General features: G+C 38.4%; 2 protein-coding genes across 5 annotated transcripts in view; both read left to right on the top strand.

Moving 5' to 3' along the window:
• Positions 1 to 25,270, top strand: part of LOC127618836 (uncharacterized) — a 35,834-nt gene extending 10,564 nt beyond the window's left edge. The window contains exons 7-32 of one of the 4 annotated variants that reach the window (XM_052091491.1): positions 36 to 71; positions 2,523 to 2,585; positions 2,668 to 2,718; positions 2,824 to 2,883; positions 3,456 to 3,518; positions 3,613 to 3,660; positions 3,980 to 4,036; positions 4,145 to 4,222; positions 4,323 to 4,358; positions 5,230 to 5,310; positions 7,318 to 7,383; positions 7,574 to 7,633; positions 7,760 to 7,822; positions 7,910 to 7,966; positions 14,428 to 14,523; positions 14,610 to 14,660; positions 15,036 to 15,092; positions 15,216 to 15,257; positions 15,367 to 15,468; positions 15,548 to 15,610; positions 15,700 to 15,783; positions 18,962 to 19,048; positions 19,337 to 19,376; positions 19,464 to 19,518; positions 21,307 to 21,640; positions 22,951 to 25,270. In XM_052091491.1, coding sequence (XP_051947451.1) covers positions 36 to 71; positions 2,523 to 2,585; positions 2,668 to 2,718; positions 2,824 to 2,883; positions 3,456 to 3,518; positions 3,613 to 3,660; positions 3,980 to 4,036; positions 4,145 to 4,222; positions 4,323 to 4,358; positions 5,230 to 5,310; positions 7,318 to 7,383; positions 7,574 to 7,633; positions 7,760 to 7,822; positions 7,910 to 7,966; positions 14,428 to 14,523; positions 14,610 to 14,660; positions 15,036 to 15,092; positions 15,216 to 15,257; positions 15,367 to 15,468; positions 15,548 to 15,610; positions 15,700 to 15,783; positions 18,962 to 19,048; positions 19,337 to 19,376; positions 19,464 to 19,518; positions 21,307 to 21,640; positions 22,951 to 23,364 — 2,244 coding nt within the window. In that variant the 3' untranslated portion in view covers positions 23,365 to 25,270. Of the gene's footprint in view, positions 1 to 35; positions 72 to 2,522; positions 2,586 to 2,667; positions 2,719 to 2,823; positions 2,884 to 3,455; positions 3,519 to 3,612; positions 3,661 to 3,979; positions 4,037 to 4,144; positions 4,223 to 4,319; positions 4,359 to 5,229; positions 5,311 to 7,317; positions 7,384 to 7,573; positions 7,634 to 7,759; positions 7,823 to 7,909; positions 7,967 to 14,427; positions 14,524 to 14,609; positions 14,661 to 15,035; positions 15,093 to 15,215; positions 15,258 to 15,366; positions 15,469 to 15,547; positions 15,611 to 15,699; positions 15,784 to 18,961; positions 19,049 to 19,336; positions 19,377 to 19,463; positions 19,519 to 21,306; positions 21,641 to 22,950 lie in introns of all 4 variants that reach the window. The other 3 variants (XM_052091500.1, XM_052091482.1, XM_052091509.1) reach the window with 3 other exon arrangements.
• LOC127618933 (uncharacterized) lies at positions 11,936 to 12,939 on the top strand. Its single transcript, XM_052091639.1, has 2 exons — positions 11,936 to 12,147; positions 12,288 to 12,939. Exons 1-2 carry the CDS (start codon positions 11,965 to 11,967, stop codon positions 12,933 to 12,935), a joined length of 831 nt encoding a protein of 276 aa, XP_051947599.1. The 5' UTR covers positions 11,936 to 11,964; the 3' UTR covers positions 12,936 to 12,939.
• Positions 25,271 to 25,492: the final 222 nt, after the last annotated feature.

Here is a 25,492-nt window from a genome sequence, read left to right as displayed (position 1 = left end):
GTTTCACAGATTTTTGTATTTTTTTCTGTTATCAGGCAGGCAAATTAAAGCTTAGAAGAGATTCTTTTCTGGTAAGTCTGTTTACTGTACCTTCAGATTAGGACAACGTTGACTAAGATGATTATTAAGCATAAGCACTTTTTGTGTTTACGGACATGTCCGTAAACTATCTCTCTCTCGTCGCACCACCGTCTGCCATCAGCCTTTATCCCTCTCCAAGGCTTAATTAGCCTGATAAGGGACCGGTGTGTATGATCACGACCCGCCCCGCCCTCCGCCCTGCCACATCAACCCTCATTCTCTCAGGCTGGGGAGCCCCTGGCCTGACGTACATCCCCCCCCCCCTTTCCCTGAGGTCATCCCCATCTACCTGGATGAGGGAGGGGGCAAGGGGAGGGAAACAGAAATCATTAAAATGGGGGGGTACTTCCTTTAACAGTGTAGTACCCCCAAAAAACACTGTACAATTTACATTACAGCGGAAAGAACGCCCCTACCGCTCCAGGCGGTCGGGGAGACACTTCCCTCCTCCCCTCGCGGACGGGGTCTTCCATCGACCGCTCCGCGTTTCTGGGGGATGGCAGGGTTATCCTCCGCCCCTGGCAGCGTCTCCATCGTTCCAGGCAGTCGGGGAGTCCAGTCCCCACTCGCCTCGTGGACGGAGGCCGTTCACCGCGTCCGGGCGGTCGGTCTACTCCCTCCCCCGGTGGATGGCAGCGGCGCTCCCCTGGGTGGAGGGCAGTGTCGAGGACTCCGCGACGGGCATCCCTCCTCCTTCCCGGGCTTCGACACCAGTGTAAAGGGATCAGTGGAAAGGAGGAGGCGAGAACCGGCTTTTCAACATAAATAATGTTTTAATAATAAACTAAATCAAAGGACAAACACACATGATGGACATGTCTGTAAACTATCTCTCTCTCTCGTCGCTAACTATCTTTCTCTAAAGTCGTTAGTAATAGGTGTGACGGTTACTATAGCTACCGATATTAATATTCTTTACAATATAAACCTTAATGTTGTCATTACTGGAAAAGTCAAGTTGTCAAGTTAAACGTTTCTTGAAATAACTCAAATAAGTTCCTTGAACTTATTTTTCATAAAAATCAATAGACATATTTACTTATGTGTCCTTGGTCAAAGGGAACACATAGGGCCATTTAAATAGTTGTTATTAAGAATTCATAGAGGTTTTAGCTCTTTTGTAGTGTTATTTCTGTTGTTTTGTTGCAAATAGCTGTTTTGTGTGATATCAGATCACCATTAAGTTGATCTGTGTCCCCTTTGGTCAAGTTGGACCCTCAGTTCTTGTTGTGCATGTGTGACCAAAGTACAGGTGTCTATGCATTTCTGTGGAGAAAAAAAGTTTATTTAATGGCTGATCTAGAATCAGTCATAATCTTTGTTATTTAAGCTGTTATTGTATGACCTAAATTTGAGTCCATTCAATTAAAAGGATTAAAGGTGCTATATGTAAGATTGACAACAAGCGCTTGAAATGGGTTCTGCAGTCCAAATTCAAAATATTGGAGGGTTGTCTTCCCCACCCCAGACTCGAAGCTCATGCGGGTTGCCAGAATGTTGAGACACATATTAGCCAACTCAGCATCCGTTTTAAAGGATTTCTGGGCTTTCAGCTGTCTCCATCTTCCAAAGTCATCTCCGATATGTGTCCTTGTTTTACTACACCTCTGGTCTTGGTGGTTTTTAGATGGATGGTGAGGCTTTTTAGGTCGGGTGGAATCGTTTATCTCTGATCCAGTTCGTTTGCTGGCTTCCATGGCTGCAGAACGCAGAGTTGTTTGCCTACAAACTTGTTCAAATCTGGCAACCCGGTGGTGTCGAAATACTATTGGTGAGTGAGCAGTGGACGGGATCACACAGGCCAAAACATAAACAGAAATTCTGGCATTGTTATCGGAGAAGCCAGTATTTCAACTTAGTAGGTTTCCTAATTCTCTAATGGCATATTATGGTCATATTATGATTTAGTACAGTAAAAATATAACATATAGCAACTTTGAGATGAAACAACAACATTAACATAGCAAATCTGAGTTAGTTCTACTTGCATTTAGTTACCTTAAATTAAAAAGTAAAGTTAATTCTATATGAACACCAAGTGAACTTAATTACACAAGTTTTGGAGACGACATTACTCAATTCAATTGATGGAATGAGTTTATTCAATTCATTGAGTAGAGTCAACTTATTAGGGGTTTCAGTGTGCCTCAAATAATGAGGCTTGTTGAGGAGAGGTGTGTCTAGAGAGCAGAATATCATTGAGACTTGGCAGTCGGCTCTTTTGACTTGACCCAGTGAGCAAACACCCTAGCAACTGCATGGCAACATGCTTAAAACATTCTGAACACCATTACAACCTCATTGCAATGCCCTGGCACCCACCCAAAACATCTTAGCATAGTAGAAGTGAGTTTTGGATGCCCCACTTGCATTTTCCTCAAAAAATAAATAAAATTCATAAATTAATCTAGTTTTCTAATATTGTTTGCTCTCGCCATTAGATTGCAGACGTGTCTGATGGACTCCCGGGTACTGATGTTACTGCAAAGAAAAATGGAAAGCTGGTTGGTGAAAGAATTAACTAAAAAATATTTTGTACCACTGTTTATTTTCTTCATGTATGTGTTGACCCGTTCATGTTTTTAGACTGTAGGAAAGAAATCGAGACCATCTTTCCTGAAAAGAAGAAGTTCAAAGGTAATAGTTTCAAGCTGGCCTGCAAAATATTTGACGGCTAGTGTTAAATTAAAGAGCAAAATATCTGGCAATGATGTATGAATGAATGGAAATCTTTAACTTCAGGATAAAATTGGAGATGAGCCTAAGGCTTCTGAGCTGAACACTCTGGGCAGAGGTTCCAAGGTGAGGTGTTGTGGCCTTTACTGCTGCGATTTCTCTGCTTTTGGTCAAAAATGTCTTTGTTTTATCAACGTTCCTCAAAGTAAAAAGCAGTAAATATCTGTTTAAAGTTTCTCTTTTGCCTGGAGTCGCAAGTTCGAATCCAGGGTGTGCTGAGTGACTCCAGTCAGGCTTCCTAAGCAACCATTTGGCCCGGTTGCTAGGGTGGGTAGAGTCACGATGGGGTAACCTCCTCGTGGTTGCTATAATGTGTTTCTCGTTGGGGTTCGTGGTGAGTTGTGTGGATGCCGCGGAGAATAGCGTGAGTCTCCACATGCGCTAGGTCTACGTGGTAATGCGCTCAACAATCCACGTGATAAGATGCGCGGATTGACTGTCTCAGACGCGGAGGCAACTGAGATTCGTCCACCGCCACCCGGATTAAGGCGAGTCACTACACCACCATGAGGGCTTAGAGCGCATTGGCATTCCAAATTGGGAAGAAAATGGGAAAGTTTCTCTTTTTGGAATGTGTTGTGTTCTGGTTATGTACACATCATATTTAATGATATCTGTATTGTCTTATATTTCATTAGCTCAATGGCGATGGTGCGAATGACGTTTTTTCATCAGATAAAGAACAGAATGAGTATAAATCAGTATGACACATATATCATTTCACAAAAACACTCATTTTGCAGTAGATATTTTTGTTACAAACATTTGCTTTAATTTTTTTGTTTTTCTCAACAGAAGAAATCCTTAAAACTCAAGATTATTAATGGGCGCAGGGGATCTAAGGTAAAATGTTATGTTCACTCTTTTCCCCAAGGTAGCTTGTTTTTAATTTGCCTTTGCATTGCATTTCATTGCTGTTTTTTTGGGATCATTTGGTTATTACCATAATGGACTCATCATCTGTATCATTTTGTTAATTCATAATTGTGCATTTAGAAAGTGTGTGTTTAGAAACAATCATTATTTTTGCAATTCCATTTGGTGATACTAGTGTCACAGAAATTACACACTTCAGATTTAACTCTTTCTTAACATCAAATCCATCTGCTGCACATATTTGCAGTAGAACTTCTATCATTCTAGTATTATTTTACACCTGTAGGTAAAATCCATCGAAGGTTCAGCCAAAGCATCAAATAGTTCTGCTCAAGAGTCAAAGGTTTGTTTAGGACTACACAGTTCTTAAATATAATGAGTTTATTAGTTGCAGGGACAGGTGTCTTAACTTTTTAAAATTGACCACATATTTAATTGATGCTTTGCTTAGGAGGATATAATGTCCTCATTGAAAAATGCTGATATCAGGATTTGTGGGGAGGACGGGAAAGAAAAGGACTCCAAACCGGTATTGACCTAAAATATTTCTCTTTGCCTTTGGTGTGTGCTCTTTGTTGACCTGTATGTCCCTATTGTAATATGAGCACAATATGAATTTTCTTTAGCAGAAATTCAAGCCTCTTGTTCCACGCCGGCCATCAAAGGTAATGTACTATTAATATTTACAGTATTACTGTTTATATTAAGATATAATTTTTTATTTATTCAGATTATTCTTATCCACTTTTCCCCCAATTTCAAATGCCCAATTCCCACTACTTGCCTCCGCTCCTGAGACCGTCAGTCTGCGCATCTTATTACATGGCTCGTTGTGCACGATACCGCGGAGACTCACAGCATGTGGAGGCTCATGCTACTCTCCGCGATCCACACACAAATTACCACACGCCCCATTGAGAGCGAGAACCACTAATCGTGACCACGAGGAGGTTACCCCATGTGACTCTACCCTCCCTAGCAACCGGGCCCATTTGTTTGCTTAGGAGACCTGACTGGAGTCACTCAGTCTATTAAGATATTCTTAAAATGAATATTTTAAAATGTGTTTTTTTAGGTAGTATTTTATCTACAGGTTAGCAGTCATAAATTGAGATTAGAATTTCTTTAGTATACTCCATTTTATGGGTCAACCGTTCTTCAAATGGAATCTACAACTTTATAATGGCAGACTTGGCTTAACCTTTCTTGGGATGCAAGAAAAAAACAATTGTCAAATATTAATAACTACAGTCTTGACCAACACAAAATATGATGCAGACTCACTGTCAAAAGGCACTCATTCTGTGAAATCTCATTATTAAAATCATGTCTGCATGATATGCAAACCTATAATCATTGACGTGTATGCATGTGTAATTAGTTCTTATGTACAATAATTCTGTTTATTTATTTGGAGAGGCTTTTGGACACTATGATAAATAATTTTTATGTTAATAAAGTTATGCTGTAACTTTTGATTGCAAAACAAAATGTTTCTCAGATACAGTTGACTAGATCTATTTGTCCTCTTTGCAGTCTTTTTCCAAAGATCCCTCTTTGGATGAAAACTTCGAAATTGACACTTCCTGTAACACTTCGCCCAAAGAAAGGGATCAGGTAAATCAATCTTCCATTTGTAGTTTCCTTCTGAAAGGGTCTACTGTCTTCAAGATACTTAGGACTTTTTATGATCCTATTCCTGTCTTGCAAACCAAATGGTCCCACTTTATTTTAGGTGTCTTTAACTACTACGTATCAACAATAAAATACATACAGTACAATGTATCTATTGTGTAACTACATGTTGTTCTGCAAAATCCTCACAAGATTGACATTTGCTGCTACTGAGGTTGAGGTACGGGTAGGTTTAGGGGAATGGTTTAGTGGTTAGGGTTTGGTTTAGGGGTTAGGGTTTATGTTAAGGTTTGGGGTCGATTTAGGATTAGGGGTAGGGGTTAGGGTTTAGGGCATTGGTGTCCAAACTACGGCCCGCTGGCCATCTGCTCTGATATGTTCCACAAAAACAATTTGGGACATTATATGAAATTCATATTCTGAACACTGGATGTGTCGCTATCACATACAGCCACATTTAACAGTGCATTCTCTTTAGTTGCCACAAGCTTCATCCATTAGACGAGTTCAGGAGTTTGGAATCCTCCAGATTTCCACGGATGCAAAAACACTTGTTCAGCTCGACTTGCAAATAAAGGGAGTGCAATCATTTTGATCAAATAAACATCTTATTTGTAACACAAGTAACAACAGAACCGAAACTCTGATTGAATTACTAATAAATAGAGTAATTCCTTGAATCACGTCATAGCAGGAAAAGTAACATATTCTGATTATTGTTATGCATGCCAGCCAAAACTGCCCTTTTCCATAAAGGAACGAATAATTGCCCTATAAGTATCATTTTCAGTAGAATTTTTATGTGTGTGAGGAATTTTATGTAAACATATAAAAATGTACTCTGTCATTCTTGTAGTGAAAACATTTTATGTGATAGTGATCCTACTCTTAAATTTGAATTTTAAGAACTCTATCAGATGGTATAAATAAAAACAGAAAGCAGGGCATTGTTGTAATGTGGAAGGACGAGACGAGAGTGTGGATCCAATTGCAGAACTATATTTATTAAGGAACTAAGATGAAACTAGAACATTGGAGAAAAGGGAAATCAAACATAACTGCAGCTTGCTGGCTAAAACAACATAAACCACTAACAGACTAAACAACAAGCAAACTAACAAGAACCGATAAAGACTAAGGGAAACATGAGGGGTATATGTACACACAATGGTAATGACAAAACACAGAACACCTGGGAACAAAGTTGGGGAACAGATGGATGTGATCAAGAGGTGCATCATGGGAAGTGTAGTCTAAGAGTCAAAATATAATGGGAAGGTGATGGGATAAACACAAGGGAGTTCATGACAATTGTTTGCCTCCCCATTTTGAACTCTAGGGCATTTTTTGTCACTTTAGGGGGCCCCGAGCACCTCTTAATTTTTGAACTTCATCCCTGTTCTATTACAAGCATCCTTGGTGAGAGAAATATCCTTTATTAACACAAACTGTGAGATTAAGATTTGCATAATATTAAGCAAACAATATAAAGATGATGCAATAGTGGCATCTAGCCTTTAAAAAATAAATACAAAATAATTCATTACAATCGTATTTCTATTTGCATCTGGCCCCCAGTAGAAAAGATTTGGACACCCCTGGTTTAGGGGAAGGTTAGGAGTAGGTTAGTTATATATACATAATAAGTACATAATATCAAATGGTTGGTTACATTGTAGTTAAAGACACCTTATATAAAGTTGGTCCAATCAAATTGTATCTTAACGTGTTTTATTTTGAGGAATATCACCGCAAATAATTTGAGTTTAATTGTGTTAACTACAAAAGATGAGATTGATAATCCATAGTGGAGGGCCTTGATTAAAAAACATGAATATAATTATGCTTTATAGGGACCTGAGATCGATAAACATCTTGAAGAGAAACATTCAGGAGAAATGGATGGCCAGATAGAGAACAGATTTGTAATGTTTCTGTTCGTCTTGCCTTCTATTTATTTGTTATAACAACTTATTTGTCCTTTAACAGAAACAAAAAAAGAAAGTCAAAGTCAAATTTGTTCCACAAAGAGGATTCGTTATTGGCTTATCCAAGGTAAGCACACATGATTGGCCAACCTGGCCACTAGATATTGGAATTGGCAACTATAAACTGTCTACAGTTAGGCTATACAACAATCTACAAATAATTGTTGAAGAATTGTTCATTCATCTTTAAAAGATTTAGAAAAGAAAAAGTTGATATATAACCTTGAAGCTTACCACATGTCAACTCTGTTCTACAGGAGAGTGACGACTCTGAACTGAAGGGAGCTTGTGGTCACACACCAAATCCAATTTTTAAAGTTTGTTTACATACATATCAGTGTTCTATATTATTATATTGAGTTACAGCATATTTATGTAGATATCTGTGTAAACCTCATCTTTGTATCCTGCATTACTAAGGCATTTTATCACCTGTGTTGTAGGAAAATGACAGGTTGGATGAGATGAAGGGAGCATATGGATACACGCCTCACTCAGAGTTCAAGGTAAAGAGATCTACAGGCAAACACATGGGCCTGACTGTGTGTGTGTCCACTTTAACAACATATTTTCTTTGATACTTCTGTCACTAGGAAGACACATTATTGAAAAGTGAAGCTGGACACAGTTATTCACCTGGTGATTTTAAGGTGCGGACTGTACATACAAATTTAGAAAGAATCGTATATTCTGTTTCTTTTTAGTTCAGATGAGCTAATTGCTTATGAGTTATGTTTGCTTTTGAGTTCATATTTCAATGGGTTTGTGAGATCTCCTTCATGGGATTCAAAGGCAGGACGCTTGATCAATCTAATTTCACAATTTTGATTTGAAAATCAAATTTGATTTTGGTTTATTTTAAAAATAAAGAAAGAAATATTTGCATTTTTACATGTCTTATATATATATATATATATATATATAAGTTTCTATATGCTGCTATATATATATGTGTTTCTATATACACATATATATAGCAGCATATACAGTATCTCACAAAAGTGAGAACACCCCTCACATTTTTTATAATATTTGATTATACCTTTTCATGTGACAACACTGAAGAAATGACACTTTGCTACAATGTAAAGTAGTGAGTGTACAGCTTGTAACAGTGTAAATTTGCTGTCCCCTCAAAATAACTCAACACACAGCCATTAATGTCTAAACCGCTGGAAACAAAAGTGAGTACACCCCTAAGTGAAAATGTCCAAATTGGGCCCAAAGTGTCAATATTTTCCAGCACTGCTTTAACCCTCTTGGGCATGGTGTTCACCAGAGCTTCACAGGTTGCATCTGGAGTCCTCTTCCACTCCTCCACGACGACATCACGGAGCTGCTGGATGTTAGAGACCTTGTGGTCCTCCACCTTCCATTTGAGGATGCCCCACAGATGCTCAATAGGGTTTAGGGCTGGAGACATGCTTGGCCAGTCCATCACCTTCACCCTCAGCTTCTTTAGCAAGGCAGTGGTCGTCTTGGAGGTGTGTTTGGGGTCATTATCATGCTGGAATACTGCCCTGCGGCCCAGTCTCTGAAGGGAGGGGATCATGCTCTGCTTCAGTATGTCACAGTACATGTTGGCATTCATGGTTCCCTCAATGAACTGTAGCTCCCCAGTGCCGGCAGCACTAAGCAGCCCAGATCATGACACTCCCACCACCATGCTTGACTGTAGACAAGACACACTTGTCTTTGTACTCCTCACCTGGTTTCCGTAACCACGCTTGACACCATCTGAACCAAATAAGTTTATCTTGGACTCATCAGACCACAGGACATGGTTCCAGTAATCCATGTCCTTAGTCTGCTTGTCTTCAGCAAACTGTTTGCAGGCTTTCTTGTGCATCATCTTTAGAAGAGGCTTCCTTCTGGGACGACAGCCATGCAGACCAATTTGATGCAGTGTGCGGCGTATGGTCTGAGCACTGACAGGCTGACCCCCCACCCCTTCAACCTCTGCAGCAATGCTGGCAGCACTCATACGTCTATTTCCCAAAGACAACCTCTGGATATGATGCTGAGCACGTGCACTCAACTTCTTTGATCGACCATGGCGAGGCCTGTTCTGAGTGTATCCTGTCCTGTTAAACCGCTGTATGGTCTTGGCCACCATGCTGCAGCTCAGTGTCAGGGTCTTGGCAATCTTCTTATAGCCTAGGCCATCTTTATGTAGAGCAACAATTATTGTTTTCAGATCCTCAGAGAGTTCTTTGCCATGAGGTGCCATGTTGAACTTCCAGTGACCAGTATGAGGGAGTGTGAGAGCGATGACACCAAATTTAACACACCTGCTCCCCATTCACACTTGAGACCTTGTAACACTAACGAGTCACATGACACCAGGGAGGGAAAATGGCTAATTGGGCCCATTTTGGATTTAGACATTAATGGCTGTGTGTTGAGTTATTTTGAGGGGACAGCAAATTTACACTGTTATACAAGCTGTACACTCACTACTTTACATTGTAGCAAAGTGTCATTTCTTTAGTGTTGTCACTGAAATATCCCAGAAATACTCAAACCAGTCCAACTGGCACCAGCAATCATACCACGGTCAAAATCACTAAGATTTTTAAGACTTTTTCCACATTCTGATGGTTGATGTGATTACATGTCTGCAAGATTTTATACACTGCACTGCTGCCACCCGTTTGGTTGATTTTTATAATCGCATGGCATGATTGTTTGTGCCAGACGGGCTGGTTTGTGTATTTCTGGGATTTTCACTCACAACAGTTTCTAAAATTTACTCCGAATGGTGCCAAAAACAAAAAATATATCCAGTGAGTTCTATGGATGGAAATGTCTTGTTGATGAGAGAGGTCAACAGAGAATGGCCAGACTGGTTTGAACTGACAACGTCTATGGTAACTCAGATAACCACTATTTACAATTGTGATGAGAAAAATATTATCTCTGATTGTTATTCTGAGATGAGGGTTGGCACTATTTTGGTGGCACAAGGGGGACGTACACAATATTAGGTAGGTGGTTTTAATGTTGTGGCTGTTCTGTCCATATGAAATGAATGTAACATTTTATGCCGATTAAGTATTAGAATTAATCACAATACCCAGAAAGGCCCCCAAATAAAAATATTAAATATAATAATTCAGGTAACTAAAATGCTTTATATTATTGTGGCAGACAAGAACAGCATTGATAAAACAATACAAAAAGTGGCATTAGAAGGCAATATATTGTTTATTTTCATATTATTGAACATAAAAGCTATCATTGGCCTACAGTTCACAGCAATACATTTGGCAACTGAATTAGTCAATCTGTCTGAGGTATACTTATTATTATTTATTTTCTAAGGACACGTCAACATACACACTGTATTTTCAATTGGAGTTGCGCTTACTGCCCCCTGCTGATTACACGCTACATTTGTATTAAACCGCATTAAAATGTGGTTCAATGTACACTCCGTTAAATTATAGAAAAAGTAAGTATTATTACAGTTTTTTTCAATCGCTATGACAGTTTTTTCAATACATTTAACAAATTTCCTAAACTCTTAACACAGTTAGCACTACATCCGTCTGTATAAGCTATACTATTAACACATTTGTTGTTGCTTTAACACAAAATACATACAATTAACACAAATTTAAAATGCTTGAACTTCTTTACACGCAAGCTCAACCAAGACCAAAACAATGTAATTTTACAGTCAAATTTACAAATGCTTTCACACTGTATGTCAGAACAGATAACATCATGTTCTAAACATAACTTATGTAGGCTAAAGTCAAAGTGAACAGCTGTTCATATTGTGAATTGAAACACAAATATAGTCCCTGTATCTTATTCCATTGCTAATGAGAAACAGCTTATTGAAGTTATGCAAATATATAAATCACAGCTGATTCCCATCTAGGAAGCACACTCAGGTGTTGAGGTTCTTTCAATCGCATGATCATATGTTTTAAAAGAGGACTCTTTGGGCTGATCTTGTGTGGAAAAGGAACAATATAGAGCAACACAAAAAAAGAAAGAAAGAAAGAAAGAAAGAAAGAAATGCCTGCACGAGGGAGAGGAAGACGAGTACCAGGACAAGGGAGAGGAGTGGGGCAAGGGCAAGGACAAGGGAGAGGAGTGGGGCAAGGGCAAGGGAGAGGAGTGGGGCAAGGTAGAGGGAGAGCAGTGGGGCAAGGGCAAGGACAAGGGAGAGGAGTGGGGCAAGGGCAAGGGAGAGGAGTGGGGCAAGGGCAAGGGCAAGGGGAGAGGAGTGGGGCAAGGTAGAGGAGTTAGAATGCGTGGTGGCGCTCAAAGAAGGACCAGAGCTAGGGTAACTGATCAAATAAGAGCTACTATCATTAACCATGTCATAAACCACAGGCTATCATACAGAGTAGCTGGTAAACGAGTACAGCCAAATCTCAGCCGGGACACAGTGGCATCCATTGTCCGTATTTTCAGAGAAACCAACAGGTAGGATATTGCTTCTCCTACAGCAAAGTGTAAATAATTTTACCATGTATTACAGTGACTGTGTGCCTCCGGTCTCTAAAATGTAACTGTATTTTGTCCCTCTAAGGATTCAACGTCTACCTCCCTCAGGGGGCAGAGGAAAGCTCCTGAATGAAGAACAGGAACTTGCTATTGTCAACATGGTGATTGCTGACAATGAAATAAAATGTTGAGTATTAACGTAAGAGTTGTAGAGGACAACCTTGTCTTTGGGAACATTGCAGCAATCAGCATAACATCCATTTCTCGGACTCTAGCTAAACACAGAGTTCGAATGAAACAACTATACAAAGTTCCTTTTGAAAGGAACAGTGAGCGCATCAAAGAACTCTGTCACCAATACGTCCAGGTAAGGTTATGCAATACAGTCATTACTGTACTATACACAGTGTGTTTTGCAGTAAACTACTCTATAAACCTGGAGTACATTAGGACATACAGTAGATATACAGCAAAGCATTTACATACACTGTGTCTAATTACTTTCAGAGAGTCATGGAGTTGGAGGCCAATGAAGTCCCACATGAAATTATTTATTTTGACGAGGCTGGCTTCAACTTAGCAAAAAGGCGTCGCTGTGGGAGAAACATAATTGGCAAAAGGGCCACAGTTACCGTGCTGGGCCAGAGAGGAGCCAACATTACCATGTGCGCCGCAATCTCCAACAACGGTGCACTCCTGCATAAATGTGAGATTGGCCCCTACAACACAGACCGCCTTCTCCTGTTTTTAGAAGACCAGCACGAAAGACTGGTGCCAGAGGTAGAAAGGGGACAGGTGGGAGACCACTTGCCAATATATGTGATCATATGGGACAATGTGGCATTCCACCATTCCCGTGCAGTCACAGCCTGGTTTGACGCCCATCCAAGGATGATGTCCCATTTCCTTGCCCCTTACTCCCCTTTCCTCAACCCCATCTCAGCCTGGAGATGGAAGGTTTTTGACCATCGTCCACATGACCAAATGTCCCTCCTGGATGCAATGGATGCTGCATGCCAAGACATCACAGCTGAACACTGCCAGGGGTGGATAAGGCATGCCAAAAGATTCTTCCCACGATGCCTTGCCAGAGAAGATATCAGGTGTGATGTGGATGAGAACATGTGGCCAAATGCAGAAGACCGGGAAGATTAGAAGATTACTTTGTTTTTTAAATTATTATTCCAGTGCTTTTTCTGTTTGTATATCTTGCAGCAATGTCCTTTTGCAAATAAAGTCTTTACTGCAGCAATTCTGTCTCTGTCTTTTTTTTTTCAGAAACTGTACATTCTATAAAGCTACTCTGAGATGGTCATTCATTTTTTGTATTGAAGTTCTGCAGCAAAAGAAACAGAATGCATGCATTTACTAAACCCAACAAAACAAAAATGTAGAGAGGCATCAAAAGAAACTACAGTGCAAAACACAATCTATGATCAATACAATATACTGTCTATTGTATAAGGGCAGACCTGACACATAAAATAATGCAGTTTCTGTAATTTCAGCTGATGATAGTGTTTTTTTTGTCATTGTGTTATGATTGACTAAATGTTCCTGTTGGAAGAGAACATGTGTTTGTGTTTTGAATAATTATTTGATTTTGAAACATGTTTGCAGTGTTTTGTTAGACATAGTGTATTGTGTTAGTGTATTATTGTATTTTGAAAATTAGTTTTGGAGTTTAGTTTACAATGTGTGATTTTGAGCATGAAATTAACCGTTTTGCCAATTGTGTGTTTTAAGTGTGTTGGTGCGTTAAGAGTTTAGGAAACTTGTTAAATGTATTGAAAAAACTGTCATAGCGATTGGAAAAAACTGTAATTATTTTCAACTATTGACACACAAATCATGGCTAGTATTAACAGTGTTTGTATCGGCATGAACTTCTACAGGACGATTTTGATTCAAATTCTTAAACACAATTTTGTTTTTACCAAAAATATTTTTCAGTTCAAATCATATTTCAAACCAAACTCAAATATAATAAAAAAATGAAGTGGTCAAAACACCAACATACTAAATCCAAACATTTTACCCTCCTCAACTACTTCCACCGGCCGCTATTGCAGCGATTTAAAAATCACTCTATGACAACAGGTGGAAAATCCCAAAACAAATTAGATTATAAATAAAATTGCAAATATAAACATATTAATAATAATAATTGAAAAATAAACCATGACTTATAGATAGTTTAACATAAGTCTCATACATTTTTATTTCCTAAAACTTTTTAGCCGTCCATACCGACACATGCTCTCACAGATATTGTATAAGATGTAGCGCATGGTCTTCTGCATGCTTCTGAAAATAGAGCCCTACATTTCTGTGTCGAATTGGGGGGCGGGACTATCTGTTTGTTCAATGATCAGCAGCACACCAATTGCAAATTGCCGTGTTCAGAAAGCTGATTGAAAACATTTTATTTTGCAAATCCATTTGGTGGCACAAAAGACACACTTCAGACATTCTTTGTCAGATAGAGTGTTACAGAAATGTACTTAAAACATTTTGTCATAAAAGCATCTACTAAATGACTAAATGTCTAAAAATCACCTTTTGAAAATGGAAAAGGCCCCCATTTATATAAAATGCCTCTTGGATGGCAGTGTGTATTATAATTGTCATCTTTTTTTATATTTAGGCAGCCAATCACGAGAAAGACTTTAATAAAAGAACAGATGTCATCACATCTTTAGACGGCAATGAAAAACATCAAGAGATGCAAGACTGTCGACCAGTAAGTTCTTCCACTAAAATCCTCTTGTGATCTTAATGCATTACTTAATCAAAAGCTTTGATTTTATTTCTCGCCTGTTTGCACAGAAGAAGCCAATGAAATTTAAAGTTCCCAACTTGCATCGAAGAAAATCAAAGGTAAACCTTCAAAACAAATACAGCATTAAAAACCTATCCAGACCATATATGTAATGGATAATGTACAGCCAGCCAGTCATATTGTGCTTATTGCAGTGACCAGTTATTACATTGCTATTTATCAAATAAATAAATGGACATGAAATATTGATTTTACTATAGGCTATAGAAAATCACTTGCCAGGGACAATGTCAATTATAGTGTTATACAAACATATTTGACCACAGAATGCCACCATTGACCAATCACAATGAAGTATTCCAGAGAATCATGTAATAATGAATATTAAATGATTAATAAAGAGCATTAAAGGTTACTTTGTACATAATTCAGCAACTGAACATTTGCAAACATCGTTGGTGCATGTGTTTTAGAGTAATGAAGTTGCTGAAGTCAAACAACTGCAAACCAGAGACCATGATGCTTCAGCGGTGAACAAACCTGTCTTTTTCTTGACATTTTCAGTGTCATTATTACCATTCATCACCATTTTTGTACCATTTATTATCAGTGTTTTACTTTTTCATTGACATAATTTTCTTCATTTTTTACAGCTAAAGAAAACTGTGCCACCAATGCCCCAGCGAGTCTCAAAGGTGATATATTGTCTGTCTTCCGAACTCTGTATACCCCACTAATTAAATGCTGTTAAATGTAAGATTCTAAAGAAAAGGTTGGTTGATGTCATCTGTCTAAAACATCTAGAGCACCGAGGATGAGTACGAGGTCCCTCAAAAGGGTGCAGATCTTTTCAAGGCAGGCGACTATGAGTTTTCAGAGGATGCTGGCTGGCAGGAATACACTCCGGTATCTTTATCTTTGAATTTTTATGTTTCTCTCATTGTTCACACAAACGTGTTTTTAAAGCCGATGTTGCTTTCCCCAGGACAATAAGCCTCATAAATCCAATAAAATGAACAAGCATGGCAAGGGGTCCAAGGTAAATTTGGTATGTGTTTATATATCATTTCATACTCTACAGTCACCCCATTCCCAATGACCTCATCTTGTGCATATCTGTGCTCCTGCTCTTCTCAGAATAATGATGTCATGGATTTTCCTGAAGACCTTGAGATTCCAGGTGCTACATCTGGAGACTTTTACCTGTCTGAGGCTGCTAAGGTATTTGGATATTAATTACCCAGCCAGATTTCATGAACGATTTAGTGACAGTGGTAAAGTTTTAGCCAAACAAATTTCCATGCTTCATTACACGTTTTACTGCAGTTTCCAAGTGTAATGTCCTGTGGGGGGCGCCATTTGGATTTTTGGGCCCCCTGACAACTTTGCACTATTTTATCGCAATTAAAAGTTATGAAAATAAACAGGACTGAACATTCAAGAAGAGACAATAAATAAAAAAACACTTTTGAGTTTGAAAAGTTCATTAAATAACGTATTCGAAATAACTGTACAATAAATGAACATATACATATTAAAATGTTTGATTGTGTAATTTTAGTAAGTTAGAACTGTGTTTCTAATGGAAATATTGGATTGTTTTGTTTTTTTATGTTGATTTTAAGACAACTGTGGCTCAGGTGGTAGAGCGGGTTGGCCACTATCGCAGGGTTGGCCCACATGACTTGGGCAAGACACTGAACCCCAAGTTGCTCCCAATGGCAGGCTAGCTGTCTTGCATGGCAGCACTGTCATCATTGGTGTGTGAATGGGTGAATGAGTCACAGTGTAAAGCACTTTGAAAACCGCTATGGTTAAACAAGCGCTATATAAGTGCAGACCATTTACCATAAACAAAACATATATTTGTTTAAATATATGTTTTGTTTTTTTAGCCAGCACATATATCAGATTGTAGATGTTTATCAAAGTTAAATTCACAATCACAATATTTGTGTATATACACATAAATATATACATATATATTAAGGGTGTAATGGTTCAAATTTATCACGGTTTTAGGGTCACGGTTTCAGTACGGTTCTGTATTTGCCATATATATATATATATATATATATATATATACACTCACCTAAAGGATTATTAGGAACACCATACTAATACTGTGTTTGACCCCTTTCAGCCTTCAGAACTGCCTTAATTCTACGTGGCATTGATTCAACAAGGTGCTGAAAGCATTCTTTAGAAATGTTGGCCCATATTGATAGGATAGCATCTTGCAGTTGGTGGAGATTTGTGGGATGCACATCCAGGGCACGAAGCTCCCGTTCCACCACATCCCAAAGTTGCTCTGGTGACTGTGGGGGCCATTTTAGTACAGTGAACTCATTGTCATGTTCAAGAAACCAATTTGAAATGATTCGAGCTTTGTGACATGGTGCATTATCCTGCTGGAAGTAGCCATCAGAGGATGGGTACATGGTGGCCATAAAGGGATGGACATGGTCAGAAACAATGCTCAGGTAGGCCGTAGCATTTAAACGATGCCCAATTGGCACTAAGGGGCCTAAAGTGTGCCAAGAAAACATCCCCCACATCATTACACCACCACCACCAGCCTACATAGTGGTAACAAGGCATGATGGATCCATGTTCTCATTCTGTTTACGCCAAATTCTGACTACCATCTGAATGTCTCAACAGAAATCGAGACTCATCAGACCAGGCAACATTTTTCCAGTCTTCAACTGTCCAATTTTGGTGAGCTCTTGCAAATTGTAGCCTCTTTTTCCTATTTGTAGTGGAGATGAGTGGTACCCGGTGGGGTCTTCTGCTGTTGTAGCCCATCCGCCTCAAGGTTGTGCGTGTTGTGGCTTCACAAATGCTTTGCTGCATACCTCGGTTGTAATGAGTGGTTATTTCAGGCAAAGTTGCTCTTCTATCAGCTTGAATCAGTCGGCCCATTCTCCTCTGACCTCTAGCATCAACAAGGCATTTTCAGCCCACAGGACTGCCGCATACTGGATGTTTTTCCCTTTTCACACCATTCTTTGTAAACCCTAGAAATGGTTGTGCGTGAAAATCCCAGTAACTGAGCAGATTGTGAAATACTCAGACCGGCCCGTCTGGCACCAACAACCATGCCATGCTCAAAATTGCTTAAATCACCTTTCTTTCCCATTCTGACATTCAGTTTGGAGTTCAGGAGATTGTCTTGACCAGGACCACACCCCTAAATGCATTGAAGCAACTGCCATGTGATTGGTTGATTAGATAATTGCATTAATGAGAAATTGAACAGGTGTTCCTAATAATCCTTTAGGTGAGTGTATATATATATATATATATATATATATATATATATATATATATATATATATATATATACACATACACATTACTGCCAAATCCAAAGTAAGAATACTCTATTTGGTAACAAATACTTTAACAGGTTTGCCATTTGTAAAAATGTATTAACTATGGTATTTGTACATCAGACATGCTTGTGTAGTGTCTCGGGTGCTTTGTGTCATAAACATAAAATGTTTAGTTCACTGTTTCAAGTTAAATATAGTTTAATACTCAATCTTTAAACACATCTTGAGATCCCTTAGTTCGCATTTGCGCTCCATGAAGTGTTTTGAACGCAAAACGTGACGCATGTTTGTTTTGTGTGTCTGCTGTCTGGTTGTTTTCTTCACTGTATAAACTGTGTGTTGCTCATACAGCTGAAGTTTCACTTAACAGGTGGTACCACAAGCTTTCGTTTCTCAGGAATCTTCCTTATTACATACACACACACACACACACACACACACAAATGTATAACAAAATCATTCAACCGTACTGTATGTAGTGTTATTATTTAGGTCACATTTCAAGCAGCAAAAACAACACACTCTTAAGGAATGTGGCTCTTCATGTGCGCAGCTGTTACAGGAAGAGTCCCGATTTTACAGGCCTCACCCTTTAGTGCTTAAATGAATCCCATCATGCTCTCTACCTGAGAGGCGTTACAAGTATGTTGAAGTTAGAGATGTCTTTTGTTCCTCTGACACATGCTAGAACCAGTTTTACCAGTGTAAAGTTGACTAGCCTTCCCCTCGAGGACATTTTAAAAGCAGTAATGCTGTAGTTTTTCAAAGTAGGTTAAAATAATGCAATTCAGGTGTAATAAGAATTTACGTAAATTATGTTTGTCAGTACAAGTGATTGAATTGTTGGAAAGTGGTCAACAGATATTTGTTTTTTAAATATATATATATATATATATATATATATTTTTTTTTTTTTTCTCCCAAATTGGTTAGTATCAATCGACAAGGCTGTCCAAAGATCTTGAAGCTGACACAAGGGGTGATAACATTTCTGTTAATTAACCAATTAGATTATTTGAAATGTTATTATTTTCTTTCTTTCCTTATCACTTCACTGGAAGGCTGAATGGCTGTCTGCTCAGATGGACATGAGAAGAGCAAAAGATCAAGAGGAGGATCAGAGGCTGGAAGAGGGGGAAGATGAATGGGTTGGTCTTACTAAAAACCAGTTATTCATATTTACATTACAAACTACCTGGGCATTTTTACTTTGGACAGAATTCCATTAATAAAGCCATATAAAATTCAAGACATTAAAGGAATATTTCCCCCAAAAATGAAAATTCTGTCATCATTCTTGCGCATATTCAAACTTAAATTAAAACAGTATCATGGTGAGTAAATGATGATAGAATTGTTATTTTTGTGTGAACTATTCCATTAATTTATCAAACTATCTGTCGACAAGATTTTGTTAATGAGTATTTTATTTAAAGGACACTGACAGCCTCATGGAGTGGTGGAATACAGTGGAGTGTGAGTTTAGCATCAAATAAATGACAATTGACCAACTTAGCACATGGTATCTGAGTGTTTTAACATTTATTTTATTTCCCTTTTCAGTTTGGGATGAATTGCCTTCTGATGAGAATATCAGCTTTAAAGAGGATGAGACCATGTAAGACTTCATTAAAGGCTTTTGAGTTGGTTCTGTCCATTGTTCTGTCCACCGAATGCCAAAGCGCTGCATGCGTGAAATTGCAACGTAACTACAGCTGCAGATTTGTGATGAGCTTACACGCTGGCTGTGCTTTTGCAGTGTGACAAAGCTGCTAATTACTACAGAAAATAATTGTATTTCTTGGTTACTATATTATACACTCACCAACCACTTTATTAGGGACACCTGTACACCTAATTATTCATGTGATTATCTAATCAGCCAATTGTGTGGCAGCAGTGCAAAGCACAAAAACATGCATATATGGCTCAAGAGCTTCTGTTAATGTTCACCATCAGAATGGAGATAACATTTGATCTTTATAAACCATGGCATGATTGTTGGTGCCAGACAGGCTGGGTTGAGTATTTCTGTAACTGCTGATCTTCTGGGATTTTCATGCACAACAGTCTCTAGGGTCTGAAGAATGGCCAGACTGGTTCGAGCTGACAGAAAGGCTACGGTAACTCAGATAACCATGTCGGGTTCCACTTCTGTCCGCTAAGAACAGAAAGCTGAGGCTGCAGTGGGCACAGGCTCACTACAACTGGACAGTTAAAGACTGGAAAAACATAGCCTGGTCTGATGAATCTCGATTTCTTCTGAGGTAAAGCGCAGAAGGGCCCACTACAGCCTCAGCTTATTGAACATTAACTAAAGCTCCTGACCTGTATCTGCATGATTTTATGCATTGCACTACTGCCACACGATTGTCTGATAAGGCAATTACATTTTTAATGCTTTAGCGTTCGGTGTGAAACAAGCCTTCTGTTCAAAAGTAGTTACCCATCTAAACAGAGTTCTGGTCTTCATCATGTGGTCTTGGTTTTGAGACCTCCAGGTCCACATAAACGTTGTCTGGGTCTTGTCTTGAGGCGTGAACACAGTTACCTTTGCATGTTGATATTCCGTGTGCGAAATACAGTAATCTCAATGGGAATCCGCACAATCAGGAAATTTTGCCTGATGGACTTCCGGTGTCGATATTTCACTAAGCATATTTTCTGTGGAGTTCATGTTTGGTGAACTTTGACATGCAGATTTGTGGCATTGAACAAGAGGTAGTTGGTTTGGCACTGTTGGGGCTGTGTTTCACACTTAGTTACGCTACATATTAATGCATAATTTTGTTGTGCAAGGGTAAATTTGACCGTGCCGTTATGGTCTCAGACAAGACTGCAGTCTATTTTTTACTTTCTAAAGGTGATAAATATCTCAACCAATTATATCTTCATTTTAGAGCATTCATAAGAATTCCATGGCCACTGTACAAAGTGTCCTGGTTTGAAAGTAACACCATGTCCTAACCAGACTTAACTCGATAACGCATCTTTTCCATGTTAATCAGTCTTCTTGTCCTAACTTACCACGACAAGCAATGGAACATTCTGTCGATCGCTTGGTTTCTATTTCTGAAACATTGCACTGGGTAGCCCCATCCGCTGTTTGACTCTTGACAGAAATACCGACGCCCTCCAACTTTTCTCCAATTCTGTCACGTAGTGCTTTGCGAAATATCAATAGGAGTAAAGCATGAACATGACATTGGCTTAAAAATGGACTGCCCCATTCTTGAACAAACAGGCCTTGGTCTGTGTCTTAAGGTGTCTGGTGTTGGTCTTGGTGTTATGGGGTCTGGTTTTTATCTGGGTCTTTTTCTTACTCAAATTCTGCTCCTAAGAATTCCACAGCGTTTAACATATCTTCAAATAGTCAAACTTTTCCCTCTCATTTCTACTCTGTAAGATCATTCAAAGCTATTGCAGATAAGGTCCATCGTGGCATCCGCATGTACCTGAAGCTCTTCATGGAACGAGCTGAACTTCTCTACCAGCATGTGCTGATCTTATATGCCATCGCCGAAGACCTCAGTAACTTCCACCATCGTGCTAAAATAGCAAACATCACCGGAGGCACCACCACAGCTGTGGGTGGAGCTGCAGCCATTGCTGGCCTGGCACTAGTTCCTGTCACTTTTGGTGCTTCCCTTGTTATCTCGGCCATTGGATTGGGTGTGGCCACAGCGGGCGGCATCACAGCAGCTTCAGCCACCATTTCGGATAAATTCAACAACATGCATGTATGCATTAAATCCTTGTTTCCATTAATTATTATGGGCCAAGCATTGAAAGTGCATAGGTACCTATTGTGTAATTACTCCATTTTCATGGTAAACCAAACCTCACAAGCATGAGTAATTGGATTTTTTATATTAAAAATGTTAGACTGAAACAGTTTGACAAATCAGATGCCAAATTGTTTTAAACAAATTCTAAAAAGTGAGGCTGTGTCTTTGCAACCCTTGTGCATATTGAAAGGAAACTAATTATCATTGCCACCATGCCCTTAAGGTCCAGTGTGTGCAAAGTTTCAAGCCAGCACCACCCAGTGGTCAAAAGTTAGAAGCAATAATGGGTAACACTTTCTGTGAAGCCAGTTTTTATAATGCATTGTAAAGGCTTTATAAATGCATTATAAAGCATTTGTGATGTCTCATAATATGCCTTATATGTTATAACCCTTCATAAATCATTAAAACCACAGTTATAATACATTAGAATACTTGCCTATTCATAGTTGTACCTTTGACAATATGTAATCTTTTATCATGTTTTAACTATCAATAGGTAACTATATAAACTGTGTTTATAATTATTTATGAGACGTTTTAACATATAATGTGTATTTAAGACATTATGAATGCTTTATAATAATTATACAATGCATTATAAATATGGACTTCTTAGAAAGTGTAACCCAATCTACTTCAAGACTTTGAAGCAATTGTCTAAAAAACTGGCAGCCAAGGAGTGCCACAACCAACAACAACACATTCTCTGAAGCCTATATTTACAGTACAATGCATTGTAAAGGCATTATAAATATCATAATGTGCCTTATATATTATAACTTCTCAAATACTCATAACCACAGTTATAACACATTAAAGTACTTACCTATTAATAGTTGTACCTTAGAGTATAATGCATTTAAAATGACAAACATTCAATATTTTGTCTTTTATCTTAGTTTAACAATGAATAGGTAAGTGTTATAATGTATTATAACAGTGTTATAATAAAAGTAATAACATTTGTTTATAAGACATTATTAATGCTTTATAACGCCTTTACAATGCATTATAAATATGAAAAAGTGTTACCCAATAAAGTATATATTTCAAGCCTTTGAAGCAATTGTCTAAACAATTGGCAGTAATACAAAGAGTAATACAACCACCAAAATCTATGCAGTCCTGCAAGGTATATTCTACTAGTCTGCTTGGCCCCATACTTGCTGCTTGCACAATTTTAACTAAAAACAAAACCTGTTTCATTTTACATGTTTAAATGATGAACTGGCTCTTGTTTTACCTCTATCCACACCCAGGACCGTAAGAAGATTGAAATAATTATTCAGGACTATGAGATCCAGTTGGTCGAGATGCAACGCTGTTTGCAATTTATCACTGAAGGTCTTCGCCGCCTACGTAGCCACCCGTTGTTACGACGGAACAACTACTTTATTGCTGACTGGGAAGTACGATGGGCCCTCCAAACCGTTAGCTTCGTAAGTGACCCAGTAGAACGAGCTGAAGAAATAACAAACAATACGATGGCCAAGTTGGCCAGCCTGCATAAAGGAATGGACAAGTACTTCACTAAAGACTCAAGGGAGGTGAAGAAGGGCTGTAAGAAGGAGGTGACTGCTGAAGTTAAAAGCCTGGCCAAGAACCTGCAAGAAGGCTTAGTGGAGCTCAACTCTATCAGAGAACAACTGCTCGATGCATGTGGAAATATATAAAACCAGCTATAATTAGCCTAGAGTATTGCAATGTGCAATCTGATTTTCAATACTCCATTATAGCACCATTATGATATAAAATACACTGCTTGGCCAAAAAAAAGTTGCATACTCTAATATTTAGTTGAACCACCTTTATCTTTGATTATGGCTTGCAATCGTCTTAGCATTGTTGCAACATTTATTTTCCATCCAGAGTTGGATAATTTTTTGGCCGATATCTTGTATTGACGACGGGAGAGTCGAAATACTCTGTAAAGTCTTCTCCAGCACATCCCAAAGACTTTCAATGGGGTTAAGTTCAAGACTTTGTGGTTGATGATTCCTCATGCTTCCTGAACCACTCTTTCACAATTTGAGCCCGATGAATCTTGGCATTGTTGTCCTGGAATATGCCCGTGCCATCAGGGAAGAAAAAAACAATTGATGGGATAACCTAGTCATTCAGTAGATTCAGGTAGTCAGCTGATTTAAATTTATTGCAGCATAATGTTGCTGAGCCTTGACCTGACCAATTGAAGAAACCCCAGATCGTAACACTGCCTCCAAAGGCTTGTACAGTGGGCACTATGCATGACTGGTACATCGCTTCATGCGCTTCCCTTCTTACCTTGATTTGCCCATCGCTTTGGATTGGGGTAAATCTAGCCTCACTAACAATTGACTTTTTTGTGGCCACACTGTTGTTTAGTCCCAATCCTGTAAATTCTCGTCACATTGTGCATGTTGAAATGCTCTTACTTTCACTATTAAACATAGTCGTGAGTTCTACTGATGATATTTTACGATGTGACTTCACCAAGTGTTTTAGTGATCTTTTTTCAACAACATTTCTTCCACGAAGCTGACGGTTCACCACTATCCTTCCAGGTTTTAATAATGCACTGGACAGTTCTTAACCCAATTCTAGTGATTTCAGCAATCTCCTTAGTTGTTTTCTGTCAATGATTCAGGCCAATAATTTGCCCTTTCTGAAACATATGAACACCTTTTCCACGACCATGAGATACGTCTTCTGACATGGTTGTTTAAGAAATGAGAAGCTACACACTGCATCAGTTAGGGTTAAAAGAATTGTTGCCAGCTGAAACACATTAATCACTGCAATAATGATACAATCATATGCTTTTAAATAACTGCTCATTTAAATCCAACAAGGCAACTTATTTTGGCCATGTAGTGTAGTATTTTAACGTGGTTGTATTTACACCTAATGTACAAGTCACAGTTTGTGGTTGAGGTGTAGTTTTGATAGGAGTAGTTTTATTTCCCTGTTCAGAGGGCACTTCACATGCAAAAGTATTCCTTTTTATATACATTTTTAATTCTTACATTTTTTTTTTTAACTTTGGATAAAGTTCACATGTTAGTCATTATATTGTATGTACAGTAAACATTTCTTAGAAAATTAACAAACTACAGTCTTGCTGCTGTGTTTAATTGTATGTATCCTTAAAGATAATGTAGATTTGATTTAATCTGTGGATGCAATTCAACTACTTTGCTTTCTTTATAACAGATTGTGGTGGGGTGCTCACAATAACTTATAATGGCAAAGATCAAATGAAAGGCTACATTTAACCTGAACCGTGCAACTTTGCAACAGTAAAATGCTATTACCAGTAACAGAATTATTACTGGTAATAATACAGAGAGGAAAATTTACTTTTCAACAAACACACCAAGTGCTTTTTGTTAGTGTCATATAATTCACAAATGTATTTAAAGAAGTTTACTTTCTAAGTATTTTCTCATGTCCTGTTACTAATAATGGATATAATACGATCTGTGTTTGTCAATTATATTATATCAGCTACATATTTCTTTATCGTATGCCTTTCCTTCACTGACAATCGGTACATTTCTATTCTTGTAACATACATATACTGTTTATATTAAAACATGTTTTTCATGCAACCTTAATGCACTTTTCGATTATTTCAGCCATTGTATTTGAAAAAACTGCTGTTCACTTTTGACTCTAACTCTGGTTCAGAGTAATTGAACGGTTACAGGATGTCCGGTTAGAACATCAAGTCTCACACGAGGGTGTACTTGTAGATGATTTATTGTGTGTGGTTAATTAGTTGCACGCACACATATAATCCACAAATTCCTTAGCTGGAAA

Source organism: Xyrauchen texanus, chromosome 2 (genome assembly GCF_025860055.1).
Source record: "Xyrauchen texanus isolate HMW12.3.18 chromosome 2, RBS_HiC_50CHRs, whole genome shotgun sequence".
In the NCBI taxonomy this organism is placed as follows: Eukaryota; Metazoa; Chordata; class Actinopteri; order Cypriniformes; family Catostomidae; genus Xyrauchen; species Xyrauchen texanus.
This window is presented reverse-complemented; position numbering and strand designations above follow the sequence as displayed.